At 42.9% G+C, this 27,500-nt stretch overlaps 1 protein-coding gene and 2 long non-coding RNA genes across 5 annotated transcripts in view; all 3 read left to right on the top strand.

The window, feature by feature from the left end:
• LOC122637272 overlaps positions 1–16,503 on the top strand; it is a 22,285-nt gene extending 5,782 nt beyond the window's left edge. For 2 of the 3 annotated variants that reach the window (XR_006329204.1, XR_006329203.1), the window contains 2 exons: positions 13,791–13,920; positions 16,096–16,503. This is a non-coding gene — a long non-coding RNA (uncharacterized LOC122637272). Of the gene's footprint in view, positions 1–13,790; positions 13,921–15,242; positions 15,423–16,095 lie in introns of those variants that run through there. The other variant, XR_006329205.1, reaches the window with a different exon arrangement.
• A 2,153-nt stretch (positions 16,504–18,656) lies between these two features.
• LOC122637266 (POU domain protein CF1A) lies at positions 18,657–21,360 on the top strand. Its single transcript, XM_043829271.1, has one exon. The coding sequence runs from the start codon at positions 18,812–18,814 to the stop codon at positions 20,168–20,170; it is 1,359 nt and encodes a 452-aa protein (XP_043685206.1). The 5' UTR covers positions 18,657–18,811; the 3' UTR covers positions 20,171–21,360.
• Positions 21,361–22,097: 737 nt separating this feature from the next.
• The window catches only part of LOC122637271, a 5,621-nt gene continuing 218 nt past the window's right edge, over positions 22,098–27,500 (top strand). Inside the window, exons 1-2 of the long non-coding RNA XR_006329202.1 lie at positions 22,098–22,436; positions 26,656–27,500. The exon at positions 26,656–27,500 is cut by the window's right edge and continues 218 nt beyond it. This is a non-coding gene — a long non-coding RNA (uncharacterized LOC122637271). The remainder of the gene's footprint in view (positions 22,437–26,655) is intronic.

The raw sequence follows: 27,500 nt of genomic DNA, 5'->3' as shown, positions 1-27,500 counted from the left end.
TTCCCCTTTCTCTTTTCTTTCGCCTCACGCGTCCGCGTGAAAAATGGATCCTCGAGGGGTCACGAAGCGCGGATACAGTTAGAACGACGCGAGGAAAACCGGAATAGACGAAAATTTACACGTCTCGACTTCGAAAGCAGGAACAGCAGCAACCACCACCGATAACTACCGACTAACAACAAGCGGTTGGTTAACACAACACCCTCGAAAAGACCCGCGAGAACCTTTAGATTTTCACGCTTTATTAACGGGCACAATTTCGTAAACATGTTGCAACCACACTGCAAACATATGTATATATATATATATATATATATATAGAGAGAGAGAGAGAGATAGCATGTTAAAAAAGATAAAAAGGAAGAAGAAAAATATCGAGAGGGAGCAAAAGTTGTGAAAAAGAAACAAGAAATACACGACTCTTTTAAAAGAGATCGACGTGAAAAGATCTACAGACGCAGAAAGCAGATCGATCAATCTCTCTCTCTCTCTCTTTCTCTTTCTTTCTGTCGATTTTGTTTTCTCAAAAGCGTCACCGAGTAGCCGTAAACTTATACGCAATGCAGATTCCGCACGATCTTTTAGAATGATCTAGTTTAAACAAAAAAAAAAAAAGAAAGAAGAAACAAAAAATGGGGAAGAAAATAAGAAAGAGAGAGAGAGAGAGAGAGAGAAAGAAATATAGATCTTTTCGATCTTTGGTTTAGCTTTATGGACCAATCTCTACAAGAGAGATCAGATGTCGTGCGCGCGCGTAAGAGAGAGAGAGAGAGAGAGAGAGAAAAGAGGAAAAGAAATCGGTAACCGATCGTGCAAGATACATAAATGCATCGACAAGACTACCTAACAGTGGCTACTCTCCCTCATGTGAATTTTTTTTTTCTCCGTACCTTTTCGTCTTTTGCATTTCGTCCCTCTTTATCTCTCTCTCTCTCTCTCTCTCTCTCTCTCTCTCTCTCTCTCTCTCTCTCTCTCTCTCTCTCTCTCTTTCTCTCTTTATCTATCTTAGGTGGTTACTTTTATCCGATCGCCTTCGATGCAGAGTGTCCTCCTCTTATCGCCAGCTTCTACATTGTTCGAGGAACATGATCGAGACGAAAAAAAAAGAGAAAGAAAGAAAGAAAGAAAGAAAAGGATTGAGAAAGAGAAGAAGAGAGAAAGAGCATACATTATTCAAGAGCGTTAATTCGCATATTACGTGCGTCTCGTTCCTTTTTGGATCGGTTCCCCTATCGTCTGCATCGTATCCACGTTGACACTTTTACGTAAGTGTCGTTTGATCGACCTCGATTTATTGTCAAAAAGTAAGTTCTATCCGATCTTCGATTCTTCGATTCTTCGATTCTTCGTTCGATACGTTCGAATACAATCGTGATATTAACGAGCAACATTTTTTAAACACGTTGCAACCTCATATATATATATATATATATATATATATATATATAAACATGTAAAAAAAAAAAGAAGAAAAGAAAGAGGAAGCTATTGGTCGAGCCATTTATAGAAATAGTAAATTTCTATGTGAATGGAGAAACGTGAATGGCAAAAAAAGAAAAAAAAAAGAAAGAAAGAAAGACCTACGGTGTACGTATTAAAGGAAGCACGCTATTGATAAACGGATGGATAATGTTATTCAGAGGCACACTTCGTTTCTCATTATCGACTTTTAGGACATCATTATGTTCCATTGGAAAATTAGTTTTCTTAGATGGAAAAACGAAGAAGAGGAGGATGATGTTACCATAAAGATGGACACCCTTGGAGATGGTATAAGTGAAATTTTCACTGAATACAGAAGAAGTAGTTTGAAAATATTGTGGTTTTGGACCATACAGACGATAATGCTCGATCTCTTCTTCTTTCGAGTTGTGTTTTCGACAAAACCACCCTGCTATGGGGATCGGTATTCGGTATAGGAGGGTTTACACCGTACGTACGAGAATACAATGCTTCGAGGTAAGCGATTCTCCTTGAAAAAGAAAGAAAGAAAGAAAAAAAGAAAGAAAGAGAGAGAGAGAGGTAGACAGGTATTGTGGTTTGACTCGTTGGAAAGCCGTGAAGCCCGTGTGTCAGAGGGACAAATTTCAGCCATAAGCGCGCAAATAAAGGATAAAGGCCGCCAAATTAGCGGCCAGTGAAAGCGACATAAATCAAAATATTAGAAAACAGCCGCGCGAATGGTTCGGCTAGCTAGCCGGATGAAGGATTTATGGGGTTGCTTCACGTTTCTATGCGTAGTTGCATTCACCTACTAGTGTATCTCTCTCTTTCTCTTTCTCTATATGTGTGCGCGCATAGCACGTGTGTATAGTTCTCCAACGCAGCGTTGCATTCCGGAGCGCGGATCAGTGCGACTTTTGTTTAAAACATGATCTATCGGCTTAAATACCTCGAGTGAACGATTTACGAGCATAGGGGTGGTGGAGGCAACGGTGGATGGGGGTGAAAAAGGGGAGGAGGTGGTCGCGAGGTGTTCGTGGTTGGTTCTACGGGATGATTGGGTAGGGGTGAGGGGAAAAAGAGCGAAGGGCTGTCGCGAGGGTGGATCTCTTTTCCAGGTTTCGCAGAAGCTGCGCTTGCAGGTGGACTCTCACGCTTTTGTACAACGATTTCCAGTTCTCCTCTCTTCGTTTCAATCCCACCTCTCTTCTCTCCTTCGCTATTCATCCCTCCATTCTACCCCTCACCCAGTCTCCCTCTCAAATACTTCCATTTTCGACACGCTTTCCGATATTATACCTATGTCGTTCGACCACTCGAGTCCTCGAACGCGGTTGATAGTTCGCGACATTAAATGCACCTGTGTGAACATATCTTAGGTTATGTTAATGCATTTCTCGGGATTGCATGCTACCGTAACGCTACCGACAAATTTATTATTCATGAGAACGGCCTTTACCCCTCTACAAGTGATAATTACTTATTATTATTATTATTATTATTATTATTATTATTACTACTACTACTACTACTACTACTACTACTACTACTACTACTACTACTACCAGTACTACTATATACAATGCATGCTCTTTTGGATAAAGAAGCACGATGAACGAACGAGGGACTATTTCTTTCTTTCTTTTTCTTCTTTTTTTTTTGTTTTTGGTATTCTGTTTCTCTCTTTTTTCTTTCTTTCTTTTTTCTTTCTTTCTTTTTTCTTTTTTTTTTCTTGGAAAAGATCCATGATCAGAGCGATCAGATAGACGTGCGGTGTTATCGCGAACCGATATGGCAGGGCAACCTTTAAAAGAAGATCGAAAAGTTAGCGGGGGTTTTTCATTTTGTTCTTTTTTTTTTCTTTTTCTTTTTCTTTCTTTCTTCTTCTTCTTCTTCTTCTTCTTCTTCTTCTTCTTCTTTCGAAGCGAGTCTTTCCTCTGGAACGCACTTTAGATGGATACGTCGATAGATCGAGCGATTTCTTGGAGGCAGAGGAGATCGCCCGAACACAAAGGAAGACCATACGTCGAAAGATCGCACTGTAGATTTCAAGCATAGGTTGGTATAAGCGTAACCACGGAAATAATATGTATATGCTAATAATATATCTCTCTTATATTATTTCTCATTATCGAAATGAACGATTCGTTTCTAAAGAAAGCAAAGAAAAAAAAAAAAAAAAAGAAAAAAAAAAGAGAGAAAAAAAAAGAAATAATAAAAATCATCGTAAATCATCGAGCCCGTCTTTCTCGTCTCGTTTCGTTCCGGCCTTCTTTCGGGGATTTAGATGTCAAACGCGCGTATCCATTGGCAAAAAGAAAGAGAAAAAAAAAAAAAGAGAGAAAGGAAAAAAAACAGGCGAATATAAGTAGAGGGTGGAGAGATGGAAAAAGAAAAAAAGAAATCACTTCCACGTTAAACTTCCTGAGGGTGGTGGTACAGGGAGGGGGTGCATTGGTCCACGTGACCTCTTATTGTGTCAGGACGGCTCTAATGATTCGTTCTGATCCGGTAGAACGGTGGAACCCTTCACGAGATTTTGTCCGGGAAACGTTTCCACTGTTAGTTTCTATCAGCAGCCCTACTTTAACACTCCTTGCCTCGTGCCACGAAGAATGACTCCAAGGGATGACTCGATTCGCTGAGAGAGAGAGAGAGAGAGAGAGAGACAGAGAGAGAGGGAGAGAGTAAATGGCTTGGTAATACGATCCAGGGTGAGTTAGACCGGAAACTATTCGAAGCAACGACCAAGAAACGTCCCCTCCCACTCTTCCACCCTATCATCCTTAATTTATAGTTCGACAAGTGACGCAGCTTGTCTCTGAATAGACCTCAAAGATCCTTGGATCATTCGGAGGATGATCTTTGTGGATAGTTTATTCCTCCTTTCGCAAAATTCAATGAAGTTTCGAGGACATCTGCCGTGCCTTTTATTTCTTCTTCTTCTTCTTCTTTTTATTTTTATTTATTTGTTTATTTTTCCTTTTTTCTTCTATTTTCTATTTGTCGTGTTTGGCCTCAGGCTCTTCGATGTCTTTCCTCGTAATAAACCTTTGACTGGTTCAACATGTACAAAAGGAAGGATTTTCGAAGGGTATTCCTTTAAAGGAAAATTTCATTACCTGTATCTATGTATGTATGTATGTACGTATGTATCACGTCGCTTATATATCGCTTATATTCGATTCTATTGAAAAACCCATGGTCAGAAAAATATTATAAAAGTAATGACCTTTTAAGAAGTGAAGGGAAAGTACAGGTTGTATAAAAAATCTATTCTCCCTTTGGGGTCGTGTTCACGTTGACTAACTCGAGGGAGATCCGTGAAAAGGATTGATTTCACGCGTGATGATTTTTTACTTGTTAAACGACGAGGATCCGTCGGACCGATCGCAATGCTTTCTCTCTCTCTCTCTCTCTCTTTTTTGTGAACGCTCGCGCGCACGGGAGAGAAGAAGAAAAATCCTATTTGGGCCCGTCGAGCATTCCGAGGGACGTCACGAAGAATGGGCCTCGTTTATCAGCCGACCAGCTCGCTTCCTTGTAATAAATTATTTAATTAGTACGATGTTTAATCAAAATCTCTCTCCGATACGTCCTATTGAAGAAATACGAGAATAAGAATAAGAAGAAGAAGAAAGAAACAAGGAAAAAGAGAAAAAAGAATGAAAGAATCTCGTAAAAAAAAGTCGATACATTGCGCAATCAGGAAAAACTATTTCGAGAGAACTGAGTGAGAGAAAGAGAGAGGAGAGAAACAGGGGGTGGATTTTTCAGAAAAAAAAAAAAAAAAAAAAAAAACAGGAAAAGGAAAGAATAAAGTTCAAATATGAGAGTGGGAGTGGAAAGGTGCGGCGAATCGAGCGTTGTTGAAGAACGGAATATATCGGGGGAAGGATAATGCATTGGGGTCCAGACAGGCCTTGTTTATAATGGGTTGAACAAGGGTGCTAGAAGCCAGTGGGGGCTCGGGCCCCCCTAAGGTGCGGTCTCATGGGGCCCGATAGGGACCGGCGGTGTTAACCGGCGGGCAGTCTTACTGCGCTCGGTGTTTACTCATGAGCCGCGCGTGGTATTTAGGGATAACAAGAGGGCCACTTCATCATCCGTACGAACGACGACCTCACGATCCCTCCCTCCCACCCTCCCACTCTCTCTCTCTTTCTTTCATCAGCAACCGGCTCAGAACCCTATCCATATTCGTATCAAAAGTTCTCCGAACTTTGTCGTCTATGCGAACGAAAAGAGATCGATAGGTCAAAATCGATATACCTTTATCTCTTCTGTCTCCTCCTCCTCCTCCTCCTCCTCCTCCTCCTCCTACACTCCCAGCTTAGTTCACACCATTTATTAGATTCTTTCCTGGTATCGCCGGAGGTGTCCCTTTTATGGTAATATCGCGTTTACGCGTTGACAGTCGTCCGAGCTACCGAAGCGGTCAGGGAAAGTATGCAAATCCGGTATAGTCAAAGATTGAATTTCATTTGGTGCGGCCGTCAGGCCGAAGGGGTCACTTCTCTGTCGTCGACCTCGCGACAGAACGCGCGAGATAATCTTTCGACACCCGGCATACGACGAAGACTACGAAGAGGACCTTTCGACGTTTTACCTTTCCTGTCTTCCATATGCATTAACTCGAGAAAGGCCATGAGAAAGAGCGAGAGAGAGAGAGAGAGAGAGAGAGAGAGAGAGAGAGAGAGAGAGAGAGTTGAAGAAAAAGACGATAAAGCATCTACTCTTATCTATCTTTCAAATTCTTCGCGCGAGTCACTTCTTCTTCCGTTTAGAACTCGATCGATCGCATCGATCGCAACCGAGGATATCTTTATGCATAAAGATAGAAAGAGAGAGAAAGAATCGTTGACCCACGGTTCAAGTCGATACTCTTCCGGTATAAATTGTTACCGGACGAAGGGCCGAAAAGTAAAAATCAGTTGACCTCCCTAATGGAAAGTCACTTTCTGACGGATGTAATAACTTTTCGAAACGTCGATCTTTATCCACGGTTAAAACCTCTCTACCCGTATTAACGATTGCGGATTTCTTTTTAAACGTTGTAGTAGGGAACTCTCGCGACGTTTAGTCGTTGAACGATCGAAATCTATACCGTATCGATCGGGTTCATGAATTTCCTTCGGGTTCGACGTTTTAAAAAAAACTGGCATAATTTTTCCATTTACTCTTTGTCATTGATGGGCCCGACGTTGATATCGAACACTGATAATCGAATTGCCCGATTTTGAATCTGTTTTTCCTTCTGTATTTCGACATGGTCAACCAACCTACTACTACTACTACGCTAATAAGAACCAATGTCGTAGTACCTTGTAAACTAAAACACGACCGCACCGGTCGAAAACAAAATGGGATCCTTCACGTTTCCAATCTTACAAAAGATTCCGCACCTTTTGCATTCTTTCACTAGATATACCATCCGAGATTAGCTATTAGAACTCGACCTCGATGCGTTTCCCTTTTTGTTTTTATTTTTTACGTTTCTTATCGAACATTCATCGACGTAAGACATTTGTTAAATTTCCTTTTGCGTGGAGACAGCGTTGTTACGCGTTCTTGCTCTTTCGGATGTTCACGCTCGTTAACATAACGAAAAATTGGTTTCGATCAGATCGGATCGGTCGATTTTTCGTCAAGCAAAAAAAGAAAAGAAAAGAAAAAGAAAAAGAAATCGTTCGATCCTTTCTCTCTAAAAGACAACGACGACGACGACGACGACGAGGAGAAGTCGACATCTCGATGTCAGATATTGCGCGAGCTATTTCTCACCGATTTTTATTAATACCTACCTAAGCCGAAAGAAAGAAAAAAAAGAAAAAAGAGAAAGAGAGAGAGAGAGAGAGAGAGAGAGAGAGAGAAACACTCGAGAGAAGATGGAAGAAAGAGGTAGGGGCAAATTAGGGTGACGTGCCCGTTCACTCGTCGATCTCTTCGACCCTTCCCTTCAAAAAGGAGATGACTATCGTTTTGTCCTCGAACCGGACTACCGTTGCGCTACCGTCGGCTATATCCCTTAACTGCCACGAAATTCATGAATTCGACGCTAATTTATCGTCGAGAAGAACTACTTCTTCTTTTCTATATCTCCTCTTTTCAAGTATCCGGAATGACGAACAAGAAATAGAATATCGAGAATATTAAATAGCATTGGGAACCGTGTAAATAGATCAAAGTATTATTCATATATATTTTTTTTTATTTTGGAGGATAGCTAGTGAGGAGTAAGCAAGAGGGGAAGGTGAAGGGGTGGACAGGGTGGAGGTCATAAGTCCTCAAATTGATCACCACTAAGGATAAATTGCATTTGGAAATGTAATACGGGGTTAAAGTAGGTAACACGCGCTATGGTGTGTGTATATATATATATATACACATACACCATGAATTCGCTCGTGATTCCCTTTAGGGCGAACGCATCCAACGCGAATCCAACGGACTTGGCGTCGGGGCCGCAGCAACCAGCATCACACACAACGGGGGATAATAACCAATTATTTTCGAGTATATAATTAGAAAATTACGGAGTCAGTCTTCTACCGACGTACCACAGGATGTGATCCCTTCTTTCGTCCTTATCCTTTCTCTCTCTCTCTCTCTCTCTCTCTCTCTCTCTGCGCTTTCTTCTTCTTCTGCTCCTGTCTTCCGTCTCCTCTCGATCTCAACATCCTTTCTTCTTATTTCTTATTCTTATTCTTATTCTTATTCTTATTCTTATTCTCTTCCTTCGCTATAGAAAGTCTCCTTCGTGTGGCGTCAGAATTGAGATACAGATACCACGACGCAAAGTATAGAGAGAGAAAGAGAGAGATGTGGATGTTCTTTCTTCTCTCTCTCTCTCTCTCTCTCTCTCTCTCTCTCTCTCTCTCTCTCTCTCTCTCGTCCTGCTCTTCTTCCTTCTTTTTCTTCGATGCACGATTTTCTTCTTCTTCTTCTTCTTCTTCTTCTTGTTCTTCTTCTTCTTCTTCTTCTACCTCTACCAATACCGCTTCCTCTTCATCGTCCAAGAGCAGCGCGTGTAGGTGAGGGTGTAGAGGAGGGCCGACCTTATGGCCCTGGGCTACCGGGCTTCGTACCCAACTTGCTTCTTGTATACACGGTGTCTCGAATTCGAAATATATCTTCAAATTAGTATCGCGAGTTTTAATAAACTTTCAAAGAGAAAATAAAAAGATGGCGAGCGATTTATCGAACCGATCGTTTTTCAGAAAGATACGTTCGCACGATGGTTCGATTTAATCTTGAACGTGTTAACTTTTGAGATCTGATTCGTTCGTAAAGCGGAAAGATCGGTGACGGATATTATCGTCCATTGACGATATTAGTCCCAGTTTGATTATGACGTTTCTATTACGAACGATCAAAGATCATGTATAATGGACGCCCTATATACCGAACGAGGGCCATGCATAGGGACTCGTGACGGCGTTAAATTATTAATCCTAAATTCTTTCGCCGCCATAATTCTCGACGGGTGATTCGTCTCGAATTAGTTCCTATTAGGCCGGTAGCCTCGCGCCAAGGCTAATTCTTGAAGCAGTAGAGACCATCCCCCTCCTCCTCCTCCTCTCCTTCAACCCCGTTCACCCTAGTCCCCTTTCCCCTTTTACTTTATGTATACACGATGCACTTGCAAATTGAAGAACTACTATGTCCTCTCGGACGATATCGAACCTCACGAGAAGAAGGCAACAGGCAAATCGTGAACCATCGACCAAACTGGTTATTAGGATCGTTTACGTAACCGAAAGAATCGTCGCACGATTACGATTTAATCCGACCGAAAGAGTTTCAAGAGGATTCAGGATGAGGACGAGGAAAGATGGTAGCTCGTTATCGGGAGGTAATCGATCGAATCTTTATCGATTACGTTATATCTATCTCGAAATAGAGGATCCAAAGGAAAATGAAAGTTTCAACGATTCTTAAGAACGTTGTCTTAACCGAGCTGAAGTAAACTCTGATAGATCAATTGTTCTAATAATGACAACGACGACGACGACGACGACGACGAAGAGATTGGAGAAAGTACAAAGTAAGAGTAGAAATGTAAAAGATAGTCTCCTTCCTTTCTTCGAATTATTTAGAGAAGCTTTATCTCCAAGTACTTACAATCGATCGATCGATCGAACCAAAGAACGATCCGTCGTAAGCTTAACACACACGGATAGTATCCTACTAGCATCCACTCTTGGAGTGTTCGAGAGCAACCCTATACCTGATCGTGATACCCCGCGGACTAATGCCGATAATTGCATTTTGCAGTTCGTGAATTCCTTCTTTCCTTCCTCGTCCGTTAACTCTACGTCTTCCTTTTTCAACTTCAACTCGTACTTTTAGCCCGATTCTCGTATCTAGCTGAGAAAGAGAGAGAGAGAGAGAGAGAGAGAGAGGGGGGGGGGGAGAGAAGATGGAGGAAAAGGAGTCCCTGCTACTGTGAGTGCTATCGGCGGCGTTTCGTTCTTTGTACGAACAGCCAATGCCGTTCTCGATGATTCTCAGATACCAAAAGACCTTTCACCAATTTCTATTTAACACCGACTCGGTTAAAAAGGGAATACATTGACTCTCTTATTCGATCATTGTTTCTTTAAAACCGTTAAACACTTTCTGCTATCTTTAACGTCGTAACATCGATTCATGCTCGAGTTGTTATCGTTAAACTGTAACTGTTGTTTCTAAAGAGTTTTCGAGTAGAGAGGATAACGGTAATGAAAATTTTCACAAATCCATCGATTATCTTTACTTTTCTCTCCCTCTCTCTTTCTTTTACGCGGAAGTATCAAGTTGGAATAGTGAGTGAGAAACGTTTATCGACGTTTATGCCTCCAAGTATTGCGAGGTGCATTCTAAAACACGTAGATCGAGACTTTTATACTGGCTCGTATACTTGTATCTAACTTGTGTAACACGGACACGGCGTCATAAATACGCGGCTGGACATCGAGGGCACAAGTGGTTCTCAGTTTCTCTCTCTCTCTCTCTCTCTTCTACTTCTTCTTTGTGTACAAAAGTATACATACAAGCTCGAACATAGGAGCGTACAACGTATATATAAGCGTATATATATCGAAGAAGAAGGAAGCCGATCTTAGATCGTACTTTTCAAAGTTTCGATCATCGATCTGGGCCCCTAAGGGATATCTCCGAGACGTCCGGACCTTCGGACGTTAAAACGAACACGAATGAAAGAGGAAGGAAGGAAAAGAAGGAAGAAAGACCCCCCTATTTCACCCCATACCTCGTTCCACCTCACCCTTCCACCTTCCCTCTTCACGTCTCCGAAAACTTTCGGCGAGATAACGATCGAAGAGCTGAAATATGCACCACGCCAATTTGCCGATCAAAATTATTATTAAGAGGTACCTGTGCCGTAGAAGGTAGCACGAGGTAGACCGAAGAAGCGATCGAACAGGCGCACCCTAACACACCACGGTCGTACCTCCTTCTCTCCTTTTGCACCGTCAGCCTATAATATTCGATGTGCGAAAATCGGAAAGACTGTAAAGTAAGACGGACGAAGAGAGAAGAGAGAGAGAGAGAGAGAGAGAGAGAGAGAGATAGATAGAGAAAAAGAGAGAGAAGTACTCCTTGAAATGGACTCTAAAGTCGGATAGAAGAAGGAGTAAGAGGAGAAAAGTGAGGGTGAGAGAGAGAAGGAGAGAGAGAGAGAGAGGCGATCTATACCTCTTATGAAATATATATCGTAAAGACTGAGCGAGCGAGTGAGTAAGAAAGAAAAAGAAAGAATAAGAGAGAGAGAGAGAGAGAGATACGAAGAAGAAGAAGAGAGAAAGGGGAGGTTAAGCCTGTAATCACGAGATTGCCAGAAGCTACTGCAGCTGATTGTTATCTTGTATCTACACCCACCACTTTATCGCCGGCCATCTTATTACCCTCGACATATTGACGTCACGCACGTATACGAACGAAGAATTCCCTCCTAACGTCTCCTCTCTCTCTCTCTCTCTCTCTCTCTCTATCTATCTATCTATCTTTCTTCTCCACTCTCTCTTTTCGTCGCTTTATTCTTCGTAGGAAAGAGCAGGAGCAGCAGCAACAGCAGCAACAGCAGCAACATCGTCTCGGACGTTCCTACAACGATCGTAAAAGCTGACCGCCGTTGGCCATCGAGATGCACCCTTCTTTGGACCTCTCACCCCCTCACCTCCTCAAAACCTTCCCCCCTTTTCACGTCCGTCCCCACGTCATCGGGCGATTATCATTATTCGTGATTACTCCTGTCGTCGCCGGTAGCGTCCAACCAGAATGCGACGAGTAGGTACTGGTACATCGATTTCTATGTATTTAAACGTTATCGTAAAAGGAGATTCGAGAACGGGAGTTTAACGAAGGTGAGGAAAGGGAGGTAAGGGTTAACGCGTATGCATTAAGCAAAAGCGTCACACGTTTCCACCGCGAACCGAAACGTCGTCAAAGTTTCTCGCGAAACCTAGGACACCGAGGGCTTCGAATAGTTTCGCGCTTTAGGCAGGCGCAAACCACGAGAGAAAGAGATAGATAGAGAGAGAGAGAGAGAGAGAAATGGCGGTCGATTTCAAACGCAAATTCGGCTAAGGCCTGAGGTTTCTCACCCGTGAATCCCGCAGTGAGTTCTCTTCTCTTTCCAACGCGTTAGCTCTCTTCTATCTATCCTTCTCTTGCCCGATGATAGTTGTGGTTCGCAAAGTTAGCTTCGGATAACTAAGCCTGAACTGGACCTTCTCTATCTCTATCTCTCTATCTCTCGTCTGTTATAATCTAATCCTAGTTCAGTCTAAACTATTCCCCTTGCTTTCTACCGAGCAAAGTCGGATCGATCGAAAACGTTTACCCCTGTAATAATAAATATCTCTTTATTTAAACACGGGATCGAAAATAGCGTTACATATAAATTCCTTCGAAACAATTTTTCGTTTGGTTTTATTGTACGATTCTTGAGAATCGACGTCATCATCGCGATGCCGCACCTATCCGTGATCGAATCGTACGGGATTTGCCGTTCGCGATCGTCGAAATTCGGCTCACGGAGTCTACGGCAGTAAATAAAGCATTGTCCTCCGTAATACCCCTCTACCTCCTTCAGCCTCTCTCAGACCATCTCCAACCTCCGCCACCTCCTCCACCTCCACTGCTTCTACCCACCACCATCGTCGCTATCACTCTTTCGCCATGTTTCGTACGTTGACATATTTCTTTTACGGTCTTTGAGTATTTTCAAATACACACGCGACGCATACGTTTCCATCGTACAGTAGTAACACGTAGAACGTAGTTACGCCTGTCGATTGATTTTCTTCGGGAAAGCCGCTAACGTGCCGCTATGCGAAAGCGTCTCGAATATCTTCGAACGTTTCCTAAAGACGTTTTCTAGAAATACGCCGGCAAACGATATATACCTAAGTGCTATGTAAGTAAGTACTTAGGTGTATCGTAGAAATGATGTAAGTAAAGACAGTGGAATACGTGACGTTGAAAATAATTCCGATCGATGATCCTTCGTCGAATGTTATAAAAACTGAATAGAAGAAAGAAGGAAAAAGAAAAGTCAAAACAAAAGAATAGAAATGGAAAAAGAAAAAGGAGAACAAATTAAGATGGATGAAGATGAAAGAAAGATAATCTTCGAAGAAAAAAACAATCAAGTTGCATTATCTGGCAAGCTCGAAGCTTAGGTATCTTTGATCGTAGAAGAAAGAGTACGATATCCCGTCGTTGGATGGCAGCACGCTCTTCCTTCGTAACCTCCCCTCCAACCGAAAGAAAAAGAAATCAAATTGCGAGAGTGGGGGAGTCAATGAAGCAAGTTTTAACCCCCTTTTTCTGGAACCGTGAGCCGCACGCTGCTGCCATCTGAGCAAGACATTTTCCAACTACACTCTCCTTTTTCACGATGTATATCACATTCTCCTACTACTTCTTCACCTTCCTCCCCACTATCAAATCCCCCTCCAATCCCCCACCATTCGGAACTCTCGGGTTTCCCCTCTCTTTCCACCACTCCCACCCTTCCTGTCTTTTCCTTTTTTCTTCTCTCTCTCTCTCTTTCTCTCTCTCTCTCTCTCTCTCTCTCTGTCTATCTCTTTTCTTCTGCTTCTATAACATCGAGTTCGCGGGTATATCTACTCTTCTACCGATAGGGAAAAAGCCATAGCCCACCATAAAATCCCTCATAGCGTATTTCGTATTAAAATATTAAAATATTCATTCCCGACATAAAAGCGGTCAAATTACGTCTGTTAGCATTCCCCATTCGCTTCGTCTCTCTCTCTCTCTCTCTCTCTCTCTCTCTTCTTTATTTTTTTTTCTTTTTATTTTATTTCTTTTTTTTACAGTCTCCATGACCTACGACACGTTCCGAATTTTTGATCGTTTCAGGATGAAACGAGCGAGACGTTCGGCCCTGTTGGAATATATTTTTCTTACTTTCGAGGTTCAGGGTCGATGCAGACGTTTGCGTTCAAGGTAACAGCAAAGTTTCTAATGTTTTCCACAAATGTTTTCACACTCCACTCCTTTACCCCCTCCGTGGTAGAACAGAGAAACAAGTTGCATCCGTGCTGCGTTAACTCTCCCTCTCCCTTCGGTCCTCTCCCCCTCCTCCCCACGCCATGGTTTCCTCCTACCCTAGAATAGAATCGAGAAAGGGGCGCCTAAATTATGCGCGCAAACGTTCAGGTAGTAAAAGTGTTTCCTACGTGCCCGTAGAAGTGAACCGTTGACGTTAGTTTTCTTACCGAGTTTCAACCCCTCTTAACGAGAGAGAGAAACAGAGAGAGAGAGAGAGAAAGAGAGAGAGAATGAAATATCTACCGGACTACCTGTCCGATCCTAAACAAATATTTCGTAGAATTATTCGAACCAATTTGAGTAAATGAAGCCAAAAACTTATTTCAAAAATTGGGTATCGCGAAGCGTCACCGGAGATCAGAGATGCGGGTGACGCACTTTCGCTTTCTAAAACCGATGCGGGGATAATACGTCTTCGTTCGGGGTATTTTTCTTTTTTTTCTTTTCTTTTACTTTTTATTCTTCATAGAGAAAGTTTAGGATTACGTTTATAGGAGGTTTTGAGAAAGTTATATGAAATAATCCGTAGGTCGGAAGTGTTCATTCAAAAATCTATGAGAGATTTATGAAATGTACGATACTTTAATGTAGCATTAGAAAAGTGAAATAAAGATTATTAGGGAGAGTACTTAACGTTTAGCATTGTATAGCGATCGGCCATTAAAACCTCGCGTCCTTTGCCGTGAACGAACCATGTTCTAGGGGATTGGCTTTGAACGATTATTCCTGCTTTATCTCGTTGCGCATGTACGCGCGCGCGTGCGCAACGTCGAAAACGTTATCGTTTAAGTTCTGTTTTATATCTTGGACGAGTAAAGCGTCGAATGCTCGTAGAGCGTCACTAGCATTTTAAGTAGTGCCATTCATAATCCGTCAGCTTTGGCCCGATACATATGTAAAGACGATTCTATTATTGCTTCTTATTTATGATTTCCTTCTATTCGAATGGCAGTTATGGCAACGCGCCACGCGGCCAACTGTAACGAACGCGAATTTATGTCCCCGTGTCTTTTCTCTATCGGTAGCTCGTACGTCACGTGATACAACGAAAGAAAAATGCGACCGAGGAGAACTACTTGCTTCTGTTCGTTTTCTTTACCCTTATCCTCTCTCTCTTTCTCTCTCTCTCTCTCTCTCTTTTTCTCTTTCGCTCCCTTTTAATAAAGTTTGCAAATCTGTTCGATCCTCATCTCGTGCGGCATGCTTTTCACGCGTAGTTTGCACGAAGGAGTAAAGCCAGGAGGAGAGCCTCGTGACCCACTAACGTTAACGCCAACTGTTGCATTTCAAGAAGGAAGAACGACGCTTCTAGCGTCTCTCTTCGAATAGTCCTTCCGACCAAGACGACCAAGTGGCAAAAAAAAAAAAAAAAACACGAGAGAGAAAAGAAACAAGAAATAAAGAAACAGAAAAAAAGAAGAAAAAAATTTCTCTCTCTCGCAATAAAAAAAAAAAAAAAAAAAAAAAGAAGAAGAAAAAAAAAAGAAAACAGAAAGGACCAGGGGTTTGAGAGAGAGAAAAAAAGGGGATTAGCAAAGATCGACTTTGTCTCGTAGTAGAAAACACAGGTGCGAAGATAGAAAAGCCAGCTGGGTGGCTGTGCTGTGCCGTATGAAAGGGGCGCCAGTGAACGACGGCGGTGGCGGTGGTGGTGGCGGCGGCGGCGGTGGGATAGCGAAGAGAAGGGTGAGGGGAGGGGGAGGGAACGGCGCACGATGATCTAACTCACCCCTCCTCAGGGGTCGCTGGCACGTACTGCATAATGCTGCTACCTGTGGCTCTCATTTAAATGTACTAAACCTCGCGCTGCTGTCCTCCCCCTCCCCTTTCGCTCTTCCGTTCTCTCCTCTCTCTCTCTCTCTCTCTCTCTCTCTCTTTCTTTCTCTCTTTCTCTCTCTCTTTGTTCCCCTTCTTCGCTATCCATCTTTCTCTCTCGGCGTCAGTCGATCCGCGACTGTACCAACGAAACAGCCTTTTTTCCCTGTTTTTCTTTCTCTCCTTTGACTATTTTTATTATTGTTATTATTATTGTTATTATAATTATTTGGTCCCATTGATTTCTATTAACAGGTTCTTCTCCGAGGCCGAGACGGACGGTTCACTTTTCAGAGGACTTACGACTGGCCCATTTTTCTCGATTGTTAATCATCGCGAACGAAGGGTAAGTGAGGAAGCAAGGAAGTACTCGTCTATTTACCTGTTGCGGAACATCGGAATCGGTAATAGAAATTCAACGGACAACCGAGAAGCTCCGATATCGATAAGACGGATCTCTGGTTGTAGCGAATATTCTGCCTATATGTATATATATATATACCTGTTGCATTACGGCTAAAACCAGAAGAAAAATCGTAAGTGCGGGTGCGTGCAGGTTGTGACATCTTGCTTGAAACTTAGCCGGGTCCTTTTCGCGGATAATTACTTTGGACTTAGACGGGGGGTGTGGGTGTAGGTAGGAGAAGGAGGAGGAGGAGGAGGGGGAGGAGGAGAAGGGGGTAAATTAGTACCTGTTGCTCGGAGGATTCCTCAGATCGTTGTCGAGTAAAGAAAAGGAGGATGATAGTGTTGGGTGGGGGGAGGAAGGAAGAAAGGTAGGTAGGTAGGTAGAGTGGGAGGGAGGGAGGGTTAGTCCATCGAAAGAAAAGGGAAAAAAGAAAAGGAAGAAGAAGAAGAAGAAGAAGAAGTAGAGAAAAAGAAAAGAAAAGAATAGAAAAAAAAAGCAGAGGAAAAGTGTGGAAAAGATGCGACCGAGGAGGATAAAGGAGCACGTAGCGCTGCAAGGAATAAAGAGAAGAAGAGAAAGAGAGAGAAGCTCCTGGACGTGGAGTCTTTGCTGCCGGCAGGAGCAACGGCGCGCGAAGAAGCTCTCGGTCGGTCGTGTAGTAGCTCGAAGAGAGGTAGAAGCGTAGAGAGAAACAGAGAGCGAGAGGGAGAGAGAGATGGAGCGAGAGAGAAGGAGGAGGTGGGTGGAGGGGAAAAAGGACTGGCGCCTAGGGTGCCTCGCCTGTTCCGTAGGCGCGGTCAGATTAGGTGCCGCCTGACGGTGACGTACGTCGACGGCCACCTTGCCAGGTTAACCAATGGTAAGAGAGAACGGAGAGAAGAGTGGGAAACGGCAGGACGGTGGCGCGCATGACGAACCTCCACCAACCGCTCCGGGAGCCTCGGGAACCTCGGGCGAGCTACGAGGCGAGGCAGTCAGTCGCTCTCAGCTACGACATGCATAACGCATGAGAGAGCCCGAGCGAGATCTTTCTACGACCCGTCTCTCCGCACACACGCTCTCTTTCTTTCTTTCTTTCTTTCTCTTTCTCTCTCTCTCTCTCTACCGTCTCTCTCTCTTTCTCTCTCTCACATTCTTTCTCTCTCTCTCACACACTCTCTTTCCATCGTTACTACTCGTTACTACTCACTCTCTCACGCATACGATCATTCCTCGACCAACAACAACGCAAACGTTCCTTGGCGTTTGCTATCTCACTCGCACCAATCTTTCTCCCACGACTCCCACGTACGATCAACCGAGTACTACGACGATTACTACGACGACGACGACTACGACGACTACGACGACTACGACGACTACGACGACGACCACGGCTACGAGGACTACGACTTGGACGAGGACGAGGAGAGGACTACACGGGTACGACACAGAAAGGAGTACGACACGCGCGAGAGTACGACCGGCACCGAGAGAGAGGAGAGAGAGTCTCGCGAGTCGGAAAACGCTGTTAACGCTGTTACCATCGTCGTCCTCGGTTACGAGAGGTACGATCCGTAACCGTACCCTACCGCAGTTACTCTTCTCACCGTCGCGTCGTTACGTTCTACCGTTCCGCAATATCGACGAGAGTGTGTAAAACGTCGTCGTCGTTGTTTGTTATCGTTCGTTAACGTTCGGTCAACTGTGATCATCGACGACTTCTTTTTTTTTTTTCTTTTCAAATGGTACATAAGTTTCCGCGAGTTCCGAACGAAGGCATGAGTGATATCGGGTGATTCGCCCGAGATTAATAATAACGCGAGTGCTGTCATCGTTCGAGGAAGATATACGACTTGTGTGCTACGAGATCCTGTGACACCTCTACGATAAGAAAAAACGAAGAGGAGAAAGGAAGAGATATTGTATCGAAGGGAGAAGATACCGTTTTCCTCGCGAAAGTAACCGGGTACGCTCGGAATGATGCGGCTCGTTCGGGATTTCTTACGTTTTCGCGAACGGTGGACCGGTGCGAGCGGTCGCTAATAATAATAATAATAACGATAATAATAATAATAATAATAATAACAATATTATTAATAATATTAATATTAATATTAATAATAATAATAACGATAATAATAACAGTAATAATAAAAATAATAACGATAGTAATAATAACAATAAAAATAGTAATAACACTAAAGATAGCGAACATCCTCGTCATCGTCGTCGATAGAAAGGATTACGTCTCCGGAAGGGAAGAGATCGAGTCGTTTTTCTTCGAAGGGGGTGGAGAAAGAGAGACAGAGAGAGAGAGAGAGGAGAGTGAGAGTAAGAGTAAGAGTGAAAGAGTGATACGACGAAAAGAAGAAAAGACGACAAGAAGAAGAATAAGAAGAAGAAGAAGAAGAAGAAGAAGAACAGGAGGAAGAGGGAGAGGAAGAGGAAGAGGAAGAGGAGATAAAGAGAGAGAAAGAGAGAGAGAAAGAGAGAGGAAAGATAGGTGCTCGCAAAATTCGCCGGTACGAAAGGTAGGACCGGCGGCGAGCGTTCGAAGGACCTCTCGACGAGGGGAAGTAGATGGCCGCTACCACGTACATGCCGGTTAGTAGCGCAGTGTCGGCCGAGCTGGATGGTGGTTCGGGTACAACAATCGGGATGAACATCGCCGTGGGTGGCTATTCCTCGGGCTCGCCCCGCAGCGCCGCCGACGCCGGCGAGATGAAGTATATGCCGGCGCCGCAGCATCATCATCATCACCACCATCATCACCAGGTGACGTCGTCCCCGTCGCCGAACGGACTCTCGCATCCGGCGGCGAGCCTCTCCTCGGCTAACCCATGGGTCAGCTTGCAACCCGGTAGCGACCCTTGGGCAGCCTCGATGGGGATGCATCACACGAGTCATCATCCTCACCATCATCCCCATCAGGCTAACGCGAGTCTAGATGTGAAACCTTTAACGGCCGCCGCCGCGGCGGTGAACGCCGATCAGGGCATGCACCATCGCGGCCCTCATCAATCCCCTGGAATGGCGTCGCCGCATTCCTGGCACGCGCCCGTCGTACCCTCGGCTCATTACAATCCGAGCGGCGGCGCGGCGTCCCCGACTACCCTCCAACAGTACCACGCGGCGATGAACGGCATGCTGCACCAACACTCTCACCAGCATCCCCATCAGCTGCACAATCACCAGGCCGGCCTTCCTCATCATCTCAGGGACGCCCACAATCACAGTCCGCCGACGGGTCATCCGCTTCACCCGGGACATCCCCTCGACAGGGATCACAGTGCCGGCGAGGAGGACACGCCGACGTCCGACGATCTCGAGGCGTTCGCGAAACAATTCAAACAGAGACGCATCAAGCTCGGTTTTACCCAAGCCGACGTTGGCCTCGCGCTCGGTACCCTTTACGGCAACGTATTCTCGCAAACGACGATATGCAGGTTCGAGGCGTTGCAGCTGAGCTTCAAGAACATGTGCAAGCTGAAACCTCTTTTACAAAAGTGGCTCGAGGAGGCGGACTCGACGACGGGCTCGCCTACGAGCATCGACAAGATCGCGGCGCAAGGTAGAAAGCGAAAGAAGAGAACGTCGATCGAGGTCTCGGTTAAGGGTGCTTTGGAGCAACACTTTCACAAACAGCCGAAACCGTCGGCCCAAGAAATCACGACGCTGGCCGACAGTCTGCAGCTCGAAAAGGAAGTCGTAAGGGTATGGTTCTGTAACCGACGGCAAAAGGAAAAGAGGATGACGCCGCCTAACACGCTCGGCGACGGCATCATGGAAGGCATGCCGCCGGGTCATCAGGGACAGGGTGGCCTCCATCAGGGATATCACCCGCAGGATCACCTACACGGCTCGCCCATGGGCCATAGCCACAGTCCCCCGATGCTAAGTCCTCAAGGTCTTACGGCCCACTCGTTGGCGGCTCACTAGCGTTCGCCGGGGCCTCCCCCGTTGGGCCTCGCATTAACCTCTCAAAACGCGCCGAATTCCTCCGCGTCCTCGTCCGCGCCACCGCCGCCCCCGCCTCCAACGGCGGAGAGTCTACCGCACTTTTATCAACACTATCTGCAAACCCGTACGGGTTATGCCGGTAGCTCGTAGCTCTAGGCGGACAACCTACGCTCTCAAATCCCGCGACGAGGAAAGAAAAAAGATGAATAATAAAGATTACAAATTCATGCAACAACAACAACAACAACAACAATAATAGTAGTAATTGCAACCAAAATAATAATAACAACAACAACAAACAACATCCAAAAATCAAGGAGGAAGAATGGTACGAGAACTAATTAAACGGGATTTTATATATATATACACATGCATATATATATATACACACACGCGCGCAACCAATCTACGCGGATGGATTGTTTCATTCGACGACGAGGTTCAACGGGGCCTAACGAGGCCGGCACTTGGGGGCCCGTACACACCGGGGAGGCTGACGAGAGCTCCGATGATGCTCCGATGTTCGATGCTGCTCTGCTGTTGCTGCTGTCGCTCTTGATAAAACTCCTTTAATAATTTCGTTCTCTCTCTCTTTACTCTCTCCTTCGTTCTCTCTCTCTCTCTCTTTCTCTCTCTCTCTCTCTCTCTCTCTCGCACTCTCGCACTCGCACTCGCTCTCTCTTTCGTTCTCTACTACGATAGAGATGGACTTCAAGATTGACGAAGAGAGGGAGAGGGAATTAACGTAAAGGACGAATCGACGACAACCGTCCTGCTAAACGTCGCAGAGAATACAAAATCGTGACGAGAAAATCGACGGTCCGTCAAAACACATGGGACTTTGGAAACGTCGCTCGTTCGTCCCTTGTTCGACGAGTGTCGTTTTTATTGTGTAAACAATCTCTCTTTTACTCTGTTTCTGTATCACTTTTTCTCTCTCTCTCTCTCTCTTTCTCTCTCTCTCTATAAATATATATATATATACACACATATATATATCTCTCTTCCCATATTTCTCTCATTTTCTCTTTACATACTTTATCAGTGCGCGTTTCGAAGAAAGACAATGGCGAAGACGAAAACTGGACTGGAAATGTTTCGGGTGAATTATGAAAAAGAGAGAGATAGAGAATGCCTGAAGAACGAGCACGACGAATGAGAACGGAGAAGAAAAGAAAAGGAGAAATACGGAGAGCCGAGAGAGAGAAAAAGAGAGAGAGAGAGAGAGACTGGAGAGACGAGAGAGCGAAAGAAGGAAGGAAAGAAAGAAAAAAATAAAGAGAGAGAGAGAGAGAGAGAAACAGACGGAGAGAGGAGAGGAGAGGAGTAGAAAAAGAAAGAGACGAAACGCAACGAACGTACGTAGGATAGTGCTGTGTTCGCTTTGGGATTTTGCGCCGCGAAACGTCGCGAGTCCCGGCGAATGATGTAACATAAGTAAATATGGACTGTAAATAATGTACTAGATAAAAAGAGCTAGTAAGTTAAGTGAAAACATGAAAGCCGTTTGGCTTCTCATCGTCATCGTCGTCGACGTCGTCGACGTCGCCGTCGCCGTCGCTGCTGCCGCCGTCGCCGTCGCCGCCGTCGCTGTCGTCGCCGTCGTCCACGTTGACACCGTCGCCTGCATCTCTTCTTCATCGTCATTGTCATCAAAGCTGCTGCCGCCGTTGCCGTTGCCGTTGCCGTTGCCGTTGCCGTTGCCGTTGCCGCCGACGTTGACGTTGACGCTGACACCAACGACGACGACGACGACGACGACGACGACGATATCGTCGTCGTCGTCGTCATCATCATCTATGCCGCCGCTGTTGTCGTCGTCGTCTGTCGTTTTGTCATTGACGAAAAGAACAAAACGAGAAATAATAATAACAGAAGAATATGAGAAATATTATATATGTATATATATATATGTATGTATGTATATATATATATATACGACATGGAATGATTGAGAAAAATGATAAGACGAAGAAGAGGAGGAAGATTCAGAAGATGGAAAAAGAGGAATAAGAGGAACAAGAGGAAGAGGGTAATCGGAAGATGAAACAAGGGCGCACGCATCGTCTTAAGTCGTCGTCATCGTCATTGTCATCGTCATCGTCATCGTCATCGTCATCGTCATCGTCATCATCATCGTCAACGTCATCGTCAACGTCCTTGTGGGGATATGCGAGCCGCACGTGTGCGAAATTCAACCAGACAGATCCCCCTCAATCGAAAATATCACCCTTCTGTATAAAGAGTAAGTATATTATGAGATATATATATATATATATATTATATAGATAGGTATAGAAATAAACAGATATAAATATTATATATACATACATATATATATGTGTGTGTATATACACACACACATATATATATATATATATGTATAAATACGCACGTGCGTAAAAAAGTTATATATTAATGTGAAAAAATAATTACACCAATGTCCGAAGGACTATAGTTTTGTATATTATTACTATTATTTTTCTTCTTCTTCTTATTATTATTACTATATTATTATAATATTACTATATTTTATAACGTTTATCACCCGAGATATCTCGTTGGAAAAGAAAATTGTAATAATTTCGTTTCGTCATTATTATTGTCATTATTATCGATGACTTTTATTCTTATTTGTTACTATCATTATTATTATTGCTATTATATCACTTATTACAATTTATTATTGCAGTTTATTATATTATTCTTTCTTATTATATTATTATCTATTATCTAATATTTTTAATATTATCATTATTATTATTACTATTATCATTATCATTATTATTATTATAATAATAATAATTATTATTATTATTACTATGTTATTATTAATAGCTGCGAACTATTTGGGAAGGGTGTAAAATCCTTTCTTATATCTATTCGACATTTTTCTCTCTTCGTTTACTCTCCTGTCTCTCTCGTCGTTTCGCAAACATTTTGTTTTTTCTTTTCTTTCCTTTTTTTCTCTTTCAATGAAAATTTCAAGATCTCGAAAATATCTCGTTAACTTCGTCAAAGTGAAACTGATCCCTCAGTTTTCTCTACTTTCCCTGATCGTCGTCGTCGTCTCTCTCTCTCTCTCTCTCTCTCTCTCTCTCTCTCTCTCTCTCTCTCTCTCTCTCTCTCTCTCTCTTTCTCTCTCTCTCTTTCTCTCTGTCTTACTCACACATATACACAGAGACACTCTTTCACGTAGTATCGTTCTTCGTCCATTTTATTCCGATTTTTTTCCAAGATCTTGCGACATTTTGATATTAACGAGCGAATGTCTGTAGCCGCGGGCATAATCGTGTATACGTGTGTCCGTGCATGTACATGTGTGTCTGTGTGTGTGTGTGTGTGTGTGTGAGAGAGAGAGAGAGAGAGAGAGAAAAAGAGAGAGATTCAACGTTTTGCAACAAAACGCGAATTCATCTTCCGTCAGCGACGCGTAACAAAAATTCGATACGGGCGACCTGTCCGAGGAAAAACGTTTTTTTTTTATCTCTCTCTCTCTCTCTTTCTCTCTCTCTCTCTCTCTGTAGTTCCGTTTTTCTTCTTTTTTCTTTTTTTTCTTTTTTTTTCTCCTTTTATTTTTTTATTTTTGGTCGAAGCTCACCGGGTATAAATTCGCGCTCGAGCGGGCGCGCGCGTGCATGCAATCGCGTTTATTAACGAGGTAGAAGGAGAATTTAAAAAACATCGATGTGTCCAACCTGGGGATGGTGAATATATATATATATATATATATATATATATATATATATGTAACAAAAAAAAAAAGAAGGAAAAAAAAGAGGGAAGAACGTACAAAAAAAAAAAAAAAAGAACTGAAAGAATAATGAATAAAAACAGGCGAAGATACGATAATATTTTCGATGATTAGCCAGGGTATATAAATAGATATGCGCTTCCCCCGATGACGTTTACGTTCCCGACAAATTTTTGTCGTTTTGTCATTTCAATGGCAAATTCTTTTTTTTTTTCTCTCTCTCTCTCTTTCCTTTTGTCTTTCTTTATTTTTCTTGTTTTCCGTCGATCTACTACTCAAAGAGACAGTCAATATCGATTTTTTTCTTCTCGTCTCTCTCTTGTTCGTCGACACGCGAGTAAACGTGGCCCGTTTTATCCTCCTTATCGTCCTTCGTTTTGTTCTCTCTCTCTCTCTCTCTCTCTCTCTCTTTTCTCAGTCGTCGCATGTTCATACTCTTTTCTTTTGCTACTTCGCTTCGAAAGGGTTACCTCTCTTTCTCTTTCTCTACCTTGTCCTTTCGTCGTCGAGACAGCTTCGCGGAAGTAGCTTGCCATGAGATCGCGAGTTTTTCGAGTCTCTGGAGTATTCTGTGCTACTCGAAAGAGTAGTACCTTTTTCGCGTAGAGAAATGTTTCCCTTTTCTTTTCCTTTCTTTTCTTTTTTCTTTCTTCTTCTTCTTCTTCTTCTTCCCGTGAAGTTAATCGACAACGATCTCGGGGTAGAACGCGCTCGTTGATCTCCCGGACACGTGTAATTCCATTAGACCGTCTCGTTCGCTTCGACGTGTAAATCCGATGATAAGTATTTTGAAGGAGTACGAATAAAGTATGCTAAATTATGCAAGGCATGTAGGAATGCGAAGTAATCTCTCGCATGATGAGCAAGACCGTGAGCCAGACGTTCCGTGTAACAATGCGCGCGCGTTCACTCAATCTAACCTACCTTGATAATATGATTTTAAATCCTTTGAAAATTACCGTTTACAAATCTACCTGAAATAAAAAAACAAAAATTCAAAAAAAAAAAAAAAAAAAGGAAAAGGAACCAAGGAAGAGGAAAAAAAAGAAAGCGTTGCGCCTTTCAGTACTTGATATTCGTACGACCCGCCAGGAAAGAACTTTAGTCGATCGATTGTTCGATGAAAGGTAGAGGGGTTCGAAAGGAGGGTGGGAAAAAAGTATGTAAGAGCTATCGGTTAGTCATTTTTCGATGCACTTCCGATTGATACCTGTTAATGCGGGTCCGGAAAACAGCGACGGTGTTGTCGTCGAGAAAAAAGAAACAGAAAAAAAAGAAAGGAGAAAGATAGAAAATGAACAAGAAAGGTGAAAATTAAAAAAAGAAGAGAAAAAGAAGAAACAAAAAAATATAGAGAAAAAAAGGGAGATTCGTGTGGGACGACGAAAGAGTATTTCTTGCGAAAGAGTGTATTTGAAAAATGAATGTCTCTTCAGCGTGGGCAACTGGTCTCTTCTCTCTCTCTAGACACAGGAGGGACTTATGGAGGATAAGGAGGAGGTGGAGGATGAGGAGAAGGAGGAGGAGGAGGAGGAGGAGTAGGTGGGGAAAGAAGGTGGCGAGGGGATCGGGGAAAACCGGCGGAACGGGACGTCGTTAAATCCGTCGTCTCCCCCTAATAAACAAACTTCTCTCGGTTCTCTTAGCTTCCCTCGATTACGTAAGATTTGCCACAAAACAGCGAGGCGCAAGTTCATTAAAACGTTACGTTGGCGTCGACGTAACGCCAGCGCAGGTGGATTACGCGGCTTTATTATCCCTACACCGAGTTTCTGCTGCTCGTGCGCGATTATTTGCTCACTTGGCCACGCATAGCCAGCCAAGTCTTATCTTTTTACCGAGAAGGAGCTTCGATTGGTCGTCGTGTCTTCTCTGTCTTTCTCTTTTTTTCTTTTTTTTTTTTTTTCTTATTTTCGTATTTCACTTCTTCTTCTTCTTCTTCTAATTTTTCTTTTTCTTTTTCTTTTTCTTTTTCTGTTTTTTATTTCTTTTCTCTCTCTCTCTCTCTCTCTCTCTCTCTCTCTCTCTCTTCTTCTTCTTCTTCTTCCTTTTTTCTAATCGATCGATCCGAACTCGGGCTTCGTTGGAATATTAACGAGTTTTTCGTTCGGTAAACGTTCCTCGTGCGTACGCGGAAAAATTTCTCACCCGTTATTTCCTCCTCGTTGAGCGCCTTAATTATCGGCGTAAGAAAAAAAAAAAAAAAGATACGTCGCCGAAGATTATTTGATCTTTGATTCGTGCGATTTTACGTATTGGAAATGAATGTATCGCGATAAACGTTAACCGATACTGACCTAACGAAAAATAGAAATATGGACGGTAAGATTGCAAAATCGGGATGGAACGTTAACGAGAATTCCTTTTCGATAAATTAAGATATTTTTCCGCAATTCCTTGTCGCACACACGTATACACCAATACGTACACAAACATACACACGTATACAGACGGAACAGAGATAGACAGAGAGAGAAAAGAATGCGATCGACTAATCCGAAAGAAAGCGTTCGTTGCGCCAATCCAAATTCTATTTATTCTCTCTCGTTCTTAGTTCCCGCGAGTTCTATTTATTTGATTAAAAAAATGAAGAAAAAAGAAACAAAGAAAGAAAAAGAAAAAGGACGTAGAAAATACATACATATATATATATATATTTTTTTTTTTTAATCGTGCCTCGGTAACTCACAAAGTACTCTTTTTTGTTTAGGTGTACATAGATTTCGATCGAATGGGGACGATGCACGGCCGGGAAATGAGATTTTGTTGATACCGCTTGCGTTTCAACGACGTTTCAACGAGAGAGAGAGAGAGAGAGAGAGAGAGAGAGATAGAGATAGAGAAAAAGATAGAAAGAAAGAAAGAAAGAAAGAGAAAAAATACAGAACGTTTGAGTCCGAGAGTTTTATATCGAAAGATGGACAGAGTTTTCGGAACGATACAAAGAATATTACTTTTCTACGGTACAACCTAAATATATATATATATATATATATGTGTGTGTGTGTGTGTATGTGTGTATATATATTTCATTCTTCTTTTCGTTTAGAAATCTTTCTTTTTCTTTCTTTTTTCTTTTAAACGAAAACCAAAAAAAAAAAAAATCTCTATGCACATACAGTAAAAAAAAATATATATATATATAAAAGAAGAAGAAACGTTGGAAAATCGAAGGGGTTATATCGCCTATTGTTATTCATTCTCACGATGTTTTACAGAACGTTAGATGAACATGTGATAGAAATATTATTAACGATTAGTACGAGATTTAACAAGTTGGTCGTAAAAAAAAAAAAGGGAGAGAGAAAACAAAGAGAAATGGAGAGAACTCCTTCGATTTTCTTCTCTCGATATATTCGTTTTAACGAGCAATACGCGTGCGTTTATTCCGTTCCGGAAGACGGTGCATAATGTCAGCGAGAAAAGACGACGATAGATAGAGAGGCGACATGTAAAAACAATACTTATGGATTATTACGATCTAATACACGAAAAGATAAAAGAAAAAAATTACACGCATCTGTAAACAATATCCCTTTACCCTTTCCATTTCCC

The sequence above is a fragment of the Vespula pensylvanica genome, chromosome 25 (genome assembly GCF_014466175.1).
Source record: "Vespula pensylvanica isolate Volc-1 chromosome 25, ASM1446617v1, whole genome shotgun sequence".
Lineage (NCBI taxonomy): Eukaryota > Metazoa > Arthropoda > Insecta > Hymenoptera > Vespidae > Vespula > Vespula pensylvanica.
The sequence above is the reverse complement of the archived record's forward strand: the minus strand, read 5'-3'. Positions and strand labels throughout refer to the sequence as shown.

Bases quoted from the DNA above. Each gene is read 5' to 3' on its own strand.
- LOC122637266 (XM_043829271.1), top strand. From the start codon at position 18,812: ATGGCCGCTACCACGTACATGCCGGTTAGTAGCGCAGTGTCGGCCGAG.